General features: G+C 54.1%; 1 protein-coding gene across 2 annotated transcripts in view; it reads right to left on the bottom strand.

Annotated features, from left to right (window-relative positions):
• Window positions 1-8,453: 8,453 nt before the first annotated feature.
• The window catches only part of SUFU (SUFU negative regulator of hedgehog signaling), a 114,315-nt gene continuing 109,399 nt past the window's right edge, over window positions 8,454-13,369 (bottom strand). For both annotated transcript variants that reach the window (XM_059398454.1, XM_059398456.1), the window contains exon 12: window positions 8,454-11,627. In XM_059398454.1, the coding sequence (XP_059254437.1) occupies window positions 11,538-11,627 (90 nt within the window). In that variant the 3' untranslated portion in view covers window positions 8,454-11,537. The remainder of the gene's footprint in view (window positions 11,628-13,369) is intronic.

Below are 13,369 nucleotides of genomic sequence, written 5' to 3'. Positions count from 1 at the left end.
GGCGCAGGCGGGCCGACTCCCGGGCGCTGCGTGCGCGCAGGGGCAGTCATTCAGATGAAATTCCAGTCCCCGGCCAGAGACACCAGCCCGCCTCTGCCTTCCTCCTCCCTTCACAAATAGAAACGGAAGGGGGAGGGAGAGAAGTGGAAAAAAAAAAAAAAAAAGCCAACCAGAAAGGGAGGGAGAAGCCCCGGCGGTGCTCCGGCCTGACCCCCTCTTCGCGACTTCTGCGCTTCCCCGAGGCCGGGCGCCCGCCGCCCCCGCCGCAGAGAGACCCCGCTCTCGGTCTCCGCGCTGGGCGGGCGCCTCGGCTCTGCCGAGGAAAACAAGGATTGATCAAACTAGAAAGGAATTTTTCTCAACTGCTAATGAACAGGAGGCTCGGCTCCCGGCCCTCCCCTCCCCCCCGCCCCGGCCCTCCCCCTTCGCCACCCCGGCCCCCCTCCCCCCCACTTTCTTTTCTTCTCGGCCTCTGCTCCGGCCTGGAAGGCTCCGGGCTGCGGTCGGAGCCAGCCTGCGGCGGTGGGGCCGGGCCGAGCCAGCCGGGCCAGGCTGCCTCCCTCAGAGCCCAGCCATCTTGGGCTCCTGGCTGCGGCCGCGGTGGCCAGGGGTCCGGGCGCGCTCGCTCGAGGGTCCTGCAGCGGGCTTTCTCTCTCTCTCTCTCTCGGTGGGATTTTTTTTTTTTTTTTTTTAAGGGGAGGGCTGGCGGCCTCCCTTAAATTAGGAGAGAGAGAGGAGAAAATGCCAAGTCCCGATTTCTCTCCACCTCTGCTCCACCCACCCCGGTCCTTTCCAAAAAATAAAAAAAGATTAGAATTGGAAGAAGTCGACAGAAAGGCGAGCTCCGGCGGCCCCCGGCTGCTGCCCAGGCGACGCGTCCGGGGCGGGCCCACGCCAGTCGCTCTGTCTGTGGGTCCGTTTGTCCGCCCGAAGCTTCACAACTGAGGGGAGGGCACTTCGGGCAGGGTCTCCGCAGCGGCAGTCGCCTCAGAGCTTTATCCTCAGATCAAAAAAAAAAAAAAAAAAAGGAAAAGGAAAAAAAACCCCAACACTCTCATCAGGGCCACCTTCAGCCATCTTGCGCGTATTATTATTTCAGGAATAATCTGTTTAATAAAAATAGCTGCGTCTCTGGCCCCCTCCCCCGCATTCTGGGCTCCCCGCCCCCTTTTAATAATAATCTCGATAATAAAAATGATCTGCGCGCCGGGCAGTTCTTTTCCTGCTTCTGCTCGCTCCGGCTCCGGCTGTCCCCCTGGGAAAGGGGCGCCGGGGGGGGGGGGCGCGACTGGGGCTGGGGCGGGGGGGAGTCCCTGCGGCCCGTCAGTCGGCCCCCCCCGCCTTAGCAGCGAGGGAAGGGCGCCCTCGCCGCTACCTCGCCTTGGGAAGGGGGGCGGGCGGGGGGGGGGCCCCGGCTCGTGGGACCGGCTGGAGGGGCGCACAGGGGTCCCCGATCTTCCCGCCACAGTCTGGCCTCGGAGTCTGCAGCCCGGGGCGAGGGGATACAATGGGCTCCGAGCAGAGTGCGTCCGGCAGGGTGGAGATGCGGGCGGGCAGGGGTCTGCGGTGAGCCGGACTCTCGAGGTAGAGCGGAGACAGGCGGAGGGTGGTGTCCCTACATCAAGGCCGGTCCCGCTACACGGGAAGGGGGCGGGGAGCCGGGGAGGAGGACGGGTGGAGAAAGCGGCAGCGCAACTGCGGCGCCTTTAATCAGCACCCGCTGGTTCGGCCCACCCGGCACTGGAGACCCGGACGGACGGGGAGGGGAGGGGGGAATAAGGGCGGGGCGTATTGTCCGGAAGTGCTGTTACAGCTGCTGGAGCTCCCGGCTCCTCCCCTTTTTCCTGTCTGGAGTTGGGGCTGTTCCGGAGGCTGCTCACGCTATTGGTCGCCAAGCTAAGGCTCCGCCTCTTTAGGGCGGGGCAGACGCGAGAGCCTCACGTGACTTGCACTTACTTCGGTACATTAAACACTAGGGTGGGAGGAGAGTTCCGCGCTACTTAAAACGGCGATGATGCCGCTGCGTAGTGGGACCACCTCTTCTTGGGCATTTTCACCCGTAGCTCTTTTTACCTGGGAGGAAAGGAAGGGTTTATCAGTCTGCTCCTTCGGTCTGATGTAAGTGAACAGGGAACTGTAAAGGTTCACCTGGCTATTTCCCCATGTCCTTAATACTTTCCCCCACATATCTGACACTTAAAACTACCAAGCAAAATAGGCATTGTAATCCCTTCTCTATTAATAAGGGAATGAAGACTTAAAGAAGTGGAGTAATCTGCTGGAGGTCGATGGGTCCGTTAACAAATATTTTAACAAAAGCCTGGAAGTGCCAGGCATTTTTCTGGGCCCTGGGATTCCCTGGAGAACATATACCTAATAATAATTATAATAATGATTAATACTAATATAAGCCTATCATAAATACTGTTATTTTATAATATATATAAATATTAGTGTTGCATATACAGGATAATTTCTGTGATAGAGAGTAAGGGGCTCACACAGGGCTCCTCAGAAAAGTGACATCTGAGCCAAGACCTGAATATTCAGGAGTCATCAGGCCATTAACAACCCTGGGAAAAAGTGCTTCAGTCAGAAGAAGAAACAAATGAGAAAGCAACAGATTAGGCATGCTCCAGGGCAGAAAGAGGCCCTCCAAGGGAGAAGACAAGTAGGGGACAGAACATGCAGGGTCTTCTAGGTCATGGTAAGACTTGAAGATGGTTATGAGAAGCCCTCAGATTTGGGATAAATTCTGGAAGTAGTGTCAACAGGACTAGATAAGGATTAGAGATGGGGTGGAGAGGAATCAACACGTTAATAGGAATGGGATAGGAATGGGATCAAGGTGTGCTTATCACTGTATATAGTATGTCCTTTTGAACTTTCAAAATGTTACTAGGTATATATTATTTTTTATCCCTCCAAAATGTTTTTAAGTGAGTCTTAGAGGAGTTGTCCCTCAGCAAGTCTGCATGGTGGTAGCACACACCAAGAAGGAGAGAATTGAAGAGAATGAGCTTGGGTGGGGAGATTTTTCAGTAGCTCTAAGTTAAATTTGAGTTGCCTCCGATATCCCAGTGGCGATGTTGCAAAGACAATCGTATATACAAAGCTGGGGGAACGTTTGTACTGCGATTATAGATTTTGGAGTCATCAGCTCAGTTCTATCACTCAGTTCACATCACTCAGTTCTATTCCATTCTCACGCATTTGTATACTAGTTGCTCGCTTATTCTATTCAGTTCTGAATAGAACTGAGATTCAGATCCAATTCAGAGTAACCAGTGGGTCCCTGATCCTTCCATAAAACCAGAGGGCCTCGCTGCTCTAGGAATCCTGTCTCCTTATTCCTGACTGGGGGGCTAATGTGGGCCCTCCAATGACAGAGCCCCTGTGTCTTCAGCCCTTTGCATTCCCCCCACCCCGCATGGGAGATCTTTTGTTGAATGAATGAATAAATGAATGCCTGCATGTCTGAATTAACAAACAAGGAGAAAATGGCTTCCAAGCCTAATCCTTAATCACATGCTCTAAAGATGGTACAGAGAAACAATAAAGTCTAGTTTGGAGTCTTGGAGGGTCCTTCTCTGGCTTCCTCACCAATGCCCTCCAGGATAATCTAAAGGATTCCTCACATTCCCCACCTTTCTAGACCGCCCCCCTTAACTTGTAAGATATCATACTTTTCTGGTTTTTTTCTTATCTTTCTAACCACAAACTTCTCCAATTTCCATCTCATAAATGTTGACAGTCCTGAGAGCCCTGCACTCCATCCTATCCTCTTACTAATCTATACCTGCTCCCTGAAGACTCTCACTCCTAAAGCTTTACTACTGTCTGTAACCTGGTGGCTCTCCACTCACCATCTCCGGTCGGAAAATTCACCTTCCTGGCTGCAGGTCAGTGTAGCCAACCCTGCCATCCCCCTGGATGTCTCACAGGCACGTTGAATTCAATGTATTGGAAACTAAACTCATCATCCTCTTCATATTCCAGCCCATTTTCCCCACCCCATGTGTCCCCCATCTCAGTCAGTGGGACCTGTCAGCAGCTTAGTGATCAAGCCAAGGATCAGGGAAGCGACCTTAATATCTCCCTTTCACCTCCCTTAGCCATCCAGTCAGGTGTTATAGATGCTTCTCTCTCTCTCTTTTTAAGATTTTATTTATTTGTCAGAGAGCGAGCGAGAGAGAGAGCACACAAGCAGGCAGAGTGGCAGATAGAGGCAGAGAGAGAAGTAGGCTCCCCGCTGAGCAAGGAGCCTGATGTGGGACTCAATCCCAGGATCCTAGGATCATGACCTGAGCCAAAGGCAGCGGCTCAACCAACTGAGCCACTCAGGCATCCCTCTCTCTCTCTTTTTAATTAAGGATTTATTTATTTATGAGAGAGAGAGGAAGAGAGAGAGAGAACATGCCTGCAAACACAAGCCAGGGGAGAGGCAGAGGGAGAGAATTTTACAGCAGACTCCCCACTCATCACCGAGATTTGATTCTGTCTCAGGACCCCAAGATCATGACCTGAGCTAAAACCAAGAATCGGACATTCAACCAATTGAGCCACCTAGGCGCCTATAGATCCTATAGATCCTATAGATCTTCTCTTAAATATCTCTCAGGTTGGGGGCGCCTGGGTGGCTCAGTGGGTTGAAGCCTCTGCCTTCGGCTTGGGTCATGATCTCAGGGTCCTGGGATCAAGCCCCATGCTCAGCAGGGAGCCTGCCTCCCCCCACCCCCACCCCTTGCCGGCCTCTCTGCCTACTTGTGATCTCTGTCAAAAAAAAAAAAAAAAAATCTAAAAAAAAAAAAAAAGATTCTGGAAAAAAAAAAGGATCTCTCAGGTCATCCATTTGTATACTAGTTGCTCGCTTAACCTCGTCCCCTGGAGGTACAATGAATATCAAAGTCAGCATGTCCAAAACTATAGTAATTTCAGTACACACTCCTGCTCCTATTCCTCTGAAGTTGTCCACTTCTCGGTGAACATCCCATACCAACCCTTTAGCAAATCTTGCCACTTCTTCCCATCTCCATTATCTCTAGCCTAGATTATTTCCGTAGATTCGAAGTAGTTTCTTTGCTTCTGCCCTTACCTCCCAGGTCAATTCTCAACATAGTAGCCAGAGAAATCTTTTTAAAATGTGTGGACCGTGGGGCGCCTGGGTGGCTCAGTTGGGCAAGTATCAGACTCTTGATTTCGGCTCAGGTCATGGTCTCAGGGTCATGGGATCAAGCCCCCCTATGGGGCTCCCTGCTCAGCAGAGAATCTGCTTGAGATTCTCTCCCTCAATCCCTCATCCGTTCACTCTCTTTCTCAAATAAATAAAACTTAAAAATATGTATATGGCAGACTGTGTCACTTTTAGGCTCAAAAATCTCCTGATGGCTTCCCACTTCAGAATAAAAGTCCAAATTTCATTACCGCCTGCCAGGTCCTGCACTAGCTGCCCTCTCTGTAAGCAATCTCCTGTTAATCCCTTCTCTCATTCTGCTCCAGCCACACTGGCTTCCTCTTGTTCCTGACATATACCTAGTGTGTTTCCCCTAACCCCAGGGTCTCTGCAGCGCTCTTTGTCTGGACCATTCTTCCTCCAGATGTCCCTATTGCACACTTCTTCCTTTGAGTTCCTTTGCTCAAATGTCACCTATGCAGCGAGGCCTTCCCTGACGTCTGTATTTACAAACACACCCCACCCCAGCCCTATTTCTCCTCTTCTGCTTTATTTTTTCTCCATAGCACATACATCCATGTACTACATATTCTATTCTAAACAAATACCATCTATCTCCCATCACTAAAATATAAGATCTGTGAAAGGAATATATATTTTTTAAAATAATGTATCTACGGAGCCTAGAATAGGACCTATCACATAGTAGGTGTTCAATAAATATTTGTTGAATCAATGAATGATTCATTCCATTCTCTCCATCCCTACCGCTTCTACCTTAACCCAGGCCTGCTTGGTCCTTGCCTCCCATCTTGCTCTCTCAGAATGTTCTTCATCCAAAAGGTAAGGGAATGGTCCTCAAGTGAAAGTTTGATGCCATAAACCTCGAGCATTCCAAATCCCAAGAAGAGTTTTGGGGCTTTTCCCCTTGTTGTTCTGTCTGCCTGGAGGGCTTTTGAAAATTAATCTCCTCTTCTTTTGTCCTTCATCTTTAAGCATCCTTCAGTTTTGACCTGGATGTCACTTCTTTCAGGAAGCCTTTTTTAATCTCCAGACTGGGTTGGGTACCTTTTCTATGTCCGTACCCTAGCCTAGCCCTTTAATAAAGGGTTAATGCTAATTGAGCAATTACTATGTGGCAGGCATCTTATGTATATTATCTCATATAATCTTTGCAAAAACTCTGTGAAGCAAGTATCCATTTGCAGATGAAAAAAACCTGTCCAAAGTCACACTGACCAGCGGTGGAGTCACTCACGGTAGGACAGAAAGCAGCTGACGGTCTTCCTCCTTCATGGCTCTTCCTTGCAGTTTTTTCCTTGTCTGTTTTCCCCATTGCATGACACACTTCTTAAAGCCAGGCCTGTGTCCAGTCTCCCAGCATATAGCAGAGGGCCTGGCATGCATTTGTTGAAAGGAGGAGTGAATGAACACAGATCATGGACACCCACCAGGCATCTTGCCCCTTTCCCCCATCCTGGCCTTAGCTCTCTCCCAAAGACTTCCCGACAGTAAGGAGAAGAGGAGGGGACTGGGTCAGTCCCATGGTGCCCCCACAGAAGGGGCCTGGAGATGGTTGCCCTCCCAGACCACATCCTGACCTGCCCCCACTGCAGCCTTAGGACAAATCTCTCCCTTCTCCTGCCCAGGACAGCACTCCCTAGCCCCGGCCCTGACCTCCCCACCTCCTCCGGGGGCTATAGCTAGGCAGCTATCTCAGTGCCTGGCAGCCTGGGTTGACTCACTTCCCTCCGCATTCTCCTTCTGGTTAGGCCAGTTTGGTAAATCTCTTAGGCTCCCTAGTCTGATGGCTCTGGAGCCTGTGGGTCCCCCTCACCCAGGGCCCTGAGATCCTTCCACCCCACACAGACCAGAGCAGATGCCTGGAGGAAAGTACAGGCCTTTCGGAGGTGACATTGCAGATCACATGGCAGATTTCTCCCCTCCTTAAATCTAGGGTGGGGTCTCTGCTCTAGGCCCAGGAGCCTCTTTGCAGGAAGGATCTCAGCCTAGTCCTAGCTCCTGGAACCACCTAAATGCAGGATCTTGCCATTCTGTGCTCTCTGGGACTGGAGCTCCACTCTGACCCCAGGTCCTTCTAGGCTGGTCAGATGAGGAGGATTAGATAATCAGCCCTTCCCTCCACCCACCCCCCCAATCTCCAAGGAGAAAAGAAAAGGTGAATGCGTGTGGCCTGAGCCACCCTGCGATTGTCAGTCCAGCTCTGGGCCCTCCCAGCTCCCTTGCTCTGACTGCCAGACTGGCTGAGGGCCCCAGACAGGACCTGTCCCACTGCTCCAGGGGCCAGCCACATCATTCAGTAGGTCACAGGGGAAGGAGTACTGACCTTGGCCTGGGGAAAGTCCCCCAGATAAAGCTGGTTCTCAGAGGACAGAGTCCCTTCCCAAGAGCTGACACCCGCTGTCCCCTCCCTTCTTGTGATCCCCCCAGGACTTCTGCCACTAGCCCAGCAAATCCCCCAATGGGTGCTACAGCCCCAAACCGAGCACCAGGAGACATGGCCCCGCTATTCTCCGAGACAGACAACTGGGCCTATCAGGAAGGGGAAGAACGCGGGAAGGTTTAGAGCAGCCCTGCAGGTTGTAGAAAACCTGTCCGGTGTGGACCCCCTCCTGCCTGCCTCTAACGTCCCAGGCTGTTGCCATCTCCCCATGGGGATTGGGCTCTGTTGTGCCGTGCCATGTCCTGGAGGGACAGGAGCTGGGCAGTCCAGGGAAGGGAGATCCACCACCTCCTCACCAAGGCCAGGCCCACAGGGGCTCACAGGGAGGGAGGGCTGCCTTCTGGGTCACCCAGTGGGTGTGATGATTCTGAGGCTGCCCATCCATCTCAGGAGGGTGAATTGAGATGGTGAGGGGAGTGGCCATCTCCTGACCCGAGCTGGAAGGGAGGGATGGAAGGCCCACCTTCCCAAGGGGAAAAGGCTTTTTTAGTGAGAGGAGAGCAGAAGAGGAAGAAAGAGGGTCTCGACCCAGCCACTCATCTTCACAGACCTGTTTCTTGCTCCTACTTCCCTCCACCCCCATAACCTTAGAGGAATTCAAGACCAGTGAAAGGGAGCCTGCGAAGTCATTTCTGCATGACTCCAGAGTCACCAGCTGCATGATCCTGCTCTTGGACACCTCCATGCCCAACGAAGTCTTTGAGGGCCTTCCCCCATCCTGGCTCCTTCTCGGCAGAGGAGTCCAACCCACCCCTCTGCCAGGGCCCCAGGCTGGCCTCTCCCCTACTCCAGGCATCCAAAAAGGAGCACAAGATCCAGGCACTTCTGCAAATATGTTTAATGCACTTAGATTACACAGAGGAAGAGGGAGCAAGAAGGAAACGACATCTAAGTGAGTCACCCAAAAATTCTTACAAAAGTCCCAGGCTGGCTGCAACCCCTAGGAACCGAGTCGCCGTCGACATTAGAAACTAATATAAAATTTTACAAAAGACTGCTCATTGCAGCATTCAGTTACTTGTACAAAAGGAGAGCTCTCTCTACAGGGCTCCCAACTTGTAACAGGGACCCAGGCACCCCACCTCGTGTGGGGTACCCACCTCGTGTGGGGTACCCAGAAGCCAGAGAGGAAAGACACTGCATAAAAAAATACAGTCAAGGGAGTTCTCTACTGGTCTGCCCCATAGGGGCACCAACCTTTGGGGTTTCTTTCCCTGCTCTCATCTCAATCTCAAAACCCAGTCCCAAGACCCTGTGTACATTTTTAAAAATGCTCTAGCCCTTTAGACTTTCCCCAAGGCTTCTGAGTCCTGCCCGAAGCCTTGCCTTTGCAAGAGGAAGAGAAAGGCAGGAAGAGGCACCAGTTCCCTGGCCAGACCTGAGACCTTGCACAAGCCGCTCTGCCCCTCGGAATGACAGCTGGGTCTGCAGTCTTCCTGCAGCCCACACTGGACCTGAGGAGTCCGAGAGTCTGCCATGTGTATGCACGGGGGGAGCCCCTTCCTCCCAGAGCCTGAGCCACAGGGACCTAGAGGGAGGGGGCAGGACTGGGCAAGCCAAAGAGAAGCCACAAGGAAGAGGCAGATTTAGGAGGGAGATGTACCTCCCCAGCTCACTATGTCAGGGCTCCCAGAGCACTGCAGGGAGGGAAGTGGTACATTTAGTGAGTACTCACTGGTGTGCCAAGTGCTGTGCCAGGCACATTATGGGGTTGGCCTCACTTGGTCCTCAGTGAGGGTCCCCTTCACCAGCCAGAAGCTCGGTGGAGAGCCCCCTCCCAGAGAAACCTCTGGAAGGCCTGGTGAGAGATGGTGGGTGCTCTGTGACGCGTCCAGAGCCAATGCACCATAGGGAGAGGAGAGGGAGTCCTGGCCCCAGCCAGACCTAGGAGGTTCCTGACATCACAGGGCAGCAAGGGGCCACAGGCTTCATGGGCTCACAGTCTCAGAGCTCACCTGCCTTCGGCCTGTCTGCCATACTAATGACTAAGCTTAGCTCAGAAGGTACCCTCCTCCCCATTAGCCAAACCAGGTAGGCAGAGGCAGGTCCCCAGAAAGAAAGAATCTGTGGCGAGGTGGGCCAGAGACAAGCGAACGGCACCTCTCCGGCCACGAAACATTAGATGACAAGCGCTGCCACGGCAGGGAGATGCCATGGTGGGTGGCGGCCAGAACACGTCCTTTTGGAAAAGTCCTTGGAGCAAAAGGCACAGCTGCTATCAACACCAGGTCCAGAGGAGCTTCGATCTTAGTTGGTGGAGGCCCAGAGCCTTGCTCTCCCAGTATGATCCACCTGGAAGCTCTGAGTTTGATGGTGTGAACTGGGCAACCCTGAGGGTTTGTGTGTAGAAGCGGCCAGAGCCTCGTGGCCCCTTGGAAGTCCAAATCTTGCTCCCTGGAGTGCCCAGTCTCTGCCCTCATGACCCTCTCACCAAGGGGTCCTTCACCCCATGGGCCACCTGTGGCACTGCTGTGGCACCGGTGTGTGCAGTCAGGAAGGCCCTGACAGCCCAAAGGACTTGGCTTTGGAAAGGCCTAAAAGGAGATCTTGAAACAGCAGTCCCTAGAGTCAGGGGTGAGAGGGCACAAAGCAGGTTTGCTGATTCCAGGTCAGGAGTGGCAGACAACCCCAGAGGAACCCCAAACCCATGGGCCAGAGATAGGTCTATTTTTGGGAGGAAAACCACGAGATCTGCAGTGGTGGGGTAAGAGACTGGGAGAGACCAGGATGCCGAAAAAGAGGTCTGGGGAATGACGTGGCGCATGGGGAATGAAAGACAAGAAACGGATGGACGCTGGGAGGCTGAGGGTCGCAGAAGGCAGTGCTTGCAAAATCAAAGTGAGGGACATGGTGAGAGGTTGATTTTTCCATTTTTAATATGCCAGAGTTCTGCAGCCTGGAGGCTGGGAGGCCCAGGGAGGAGGAAATGGAACAGAAGTGGTCAAAGAGCTGGAGACCTAGGCCCTGAGTGGCAGGTGGCGATGGTCTACGAGGTGCTGGGCCTCACCCTCTCTCAGGCAGGCCTGGTTGGGTGGACAAGGCCTGGAAGATGAGGCTGGGCTGCCAAGTCTCTGGGACCCTGGTGGTCCTTGAACTTTGCCAGGGGCTGAGTCCGTCTGAGAACCAGCGGTACCTCCTCCTGGCCCCAGTTGGCTAAACCAGGCTGAAGGCAGCATGAGGGCGTGGCTGGGCTCTCCCAGACCCCAGGCTCCACCAGGCCTGGCTGGGAAGAAATCCACCTTTCTGTGAAGCTGTCTCTGGGGCCCTGGGCTGGCAGGTGAATGGAACCCTGGCAGCTTCTCTGGTGGTGGCTCAGGGGGAGACCAGCCCAGGCCCTCGTCTGAGAATGAGAAAGTTCATCTGGGAATAAAGTTCTGTTTTAAAAAAACATTATATACACGGCTTCTGGACATCTCTGAAGACCAATAAAATACCATCCGGTTTCGACAAAATAAAATAAGGAGGAATAAAACCAAACACGATCAGAGGAATTGTTCCATGGCTAGAGGACCAGGCCTAGCACAGGCTTCCCACAGGAGAGCTGGGCCATGCACGCAGCGGCCACTCCACTCCCTCCTGCTGGCTTGCGTGGCAGGGGAGAGGTGAGAACGAGGCCTGTCTCCACCGAAGGGCACATTCAAGGTCCAGAGTCAAATCAAACCACAACAACCGGTGGCAGCAGCAGGAGGGGAAGGTTTGCGTTTGCCCACTCCCAGCCCAGGGAGGCTTGGCCGGCTGGGGGGGGTGAGGCCCCTGAGCTGCAGGTGAGGTGGGGGGGCTGCGCAGTCCTCCTCACACGTGTCCTTTTATCTGTGGGAACCGCGTTTGCGCAGCTGTTACAGCGGAAGTCACCGGGGAGCTGCTGGGCTCGCCCTTGGCCCCTGCAGGGCCCAGCCCAGGCTAGTGCAGTGGGCTGTCGAACACCACGTCGGGCAGAATGGAGACTTTCAACTTCTTCTCAGGCCAGCTGTACTCTTTGGGAAGTTTGAACTGTGGAGGGAGCAAGCACAGAGCCAGAGCGCATGCGGTTAGCACCACTCCCTGTCTTCTGTCCCAACCACCCAAAGAGAGCCTGGGGCCGCACCCTGTCTCCCAGGTGCTGGGGCACAAATGACTACCAGTTGCAAATGCTAGTCCCAGGTGGGGGGCTGGGGTTAAGCTGCGTGAGTTCGGTGACCCCTTCTTTCCCCTTGCCTTGCCAATAATTAACTGGGGTTGGAGGAGGCATGTTTTCTAACTCTTTCTTGACTCTGCTGACCTCCCTCCAGCTCACTTCCTTGGTTCTGCCTCCAGCCACAAGCATTTGAGGAATCTGCTCCCTGAGGCCCTGGGGCTGAGGGGTGGGGGGCCGGGGGGAGGGTGCAGATGCTACAGGGAAGTGGCTTGAGGTCTGGAACTCTGTGGTCCTATCCTGGCCATGGCTTTGCTTGCAGGGGCTGATGCAGAAGGACTCCAGAACCTGCCCTCTGTGGCCTTTGCCAAAGGGTCCAAAGGGAAGGAGGCCCTGGCTTGGCCTCGGTGGGAGGAGAGGAGCAAGACAAGGCTGGCCAGAGGGGATTTCTTGGGGCTGGTGCCTCCCCATCACACTCCCCTTTGTTCAAGCTCATCTGTTTCCCAAGGAGAGTGCAGGCTCTTTCTGCTCAGAGTCCTGTGTCTCAGGCTTCTGTCTGGAGTGTGGGACAGAGGCTGGTAGATTCGACTTCCTCTGGCACACAGCTGGTGTGCTCACTAGATGCTCACTGCCTTGAAAACAGGTCTGCCTTTTACGATTCCTACTGTCCCAGGGTTAGGTGAAAAGTCAGATCGGGCTAGAAAGGAAGGAAGGACAGGGCCCTAGGCCTGCCTAGAGCTGGGACTGGAAGTGGACAGGCCTGATACTTCCTGGCCGGCCCCCACTCCCTCCCTCTGATGGGGGACTTATCCAAGCCAAGACCAAAGTGGAGAGCGGGGCTGGGTGTGGGGACAGCCTCTGGACAGAGAAGAAGAAGAAGAAGAAAGTCATTTTTAGTGACCTACTTTCCTAAGCTCCCCCTGGCTCCTGTCCCTCCTGCCTGGACGGTCCCCCTCCTACCTCCTCAACACCCAAGCTCAAAGCAGCGGCCTGGCACACTACCGTCCCAGTGCAACGCGGCCGGCCTCTCCGGAAGCACTTCTGGGCAGCTGGCTCTGGGCTGACTGAATAGAAGCCAGGCCTCAGGGACCAGTGACTCGCGGGGTTGATTGGCTTGCACGGACCAAGGACTTGGTGGCTCTGGAATACGTATCAGTGAGTTAACTTCTCAAGCCACATCCTAGAGGACAGAGGCGACCTCAGGCTCTGAGGAGCTGCCGTCCACCTGGAGATGTGGACAGGACAGGCTCATCCTGCGTGCTCTCCTCCACCGGGTGGGTGTTGGAGGCCACCGTGTCCCGGCTGATGTGGCCCAGGGAGCCCTGGCAGCTGGATGCTCCAGGCCTGGCTGAAAGCTAGCTCCTACATGGCCTCCCTCTGGCTTGAAAGGCTGGCCCCTGGGAGGTGAAGGAGCTCTTCCCCAAACACGCTTCCCGGCAGAAAGGGCTATGGAAGGGTCTGTCTCTGCCACAGGCAGGGGAGGGCCCAGAAGAGCTCTCCAGAGGCCTGGCGAGGTTGCTAATGTTCCACTAACCTATGGGGCATTGAGGCCAGGAAGGCTCAGATCCCACTTGGGTGGTGCTTAGGAGGAGGCCAGGGGGAGGGGAAGGGACTTTCCAGG

The sequence above is a fragment of the Mustela nigripes genome, chromosome 4, assembly GCF_022355385.1.
Source record: "Mustela nigripes isolate SB6536 chromosome 4, MUSNIG.SB6536, whole genome shotgun sequence".
NCBI classification, from domain to species: Eukaryota; Metazoa; Chordata; class Mammalia; order Carnivora; family Mustelidae; genus Mustela; species Mustela nigripes.
The sequence above is the reverse complement of the archived record's forward strand: the minus strand, read 5'-3'. Positions and strand labels throughout refer to the sequence as shown.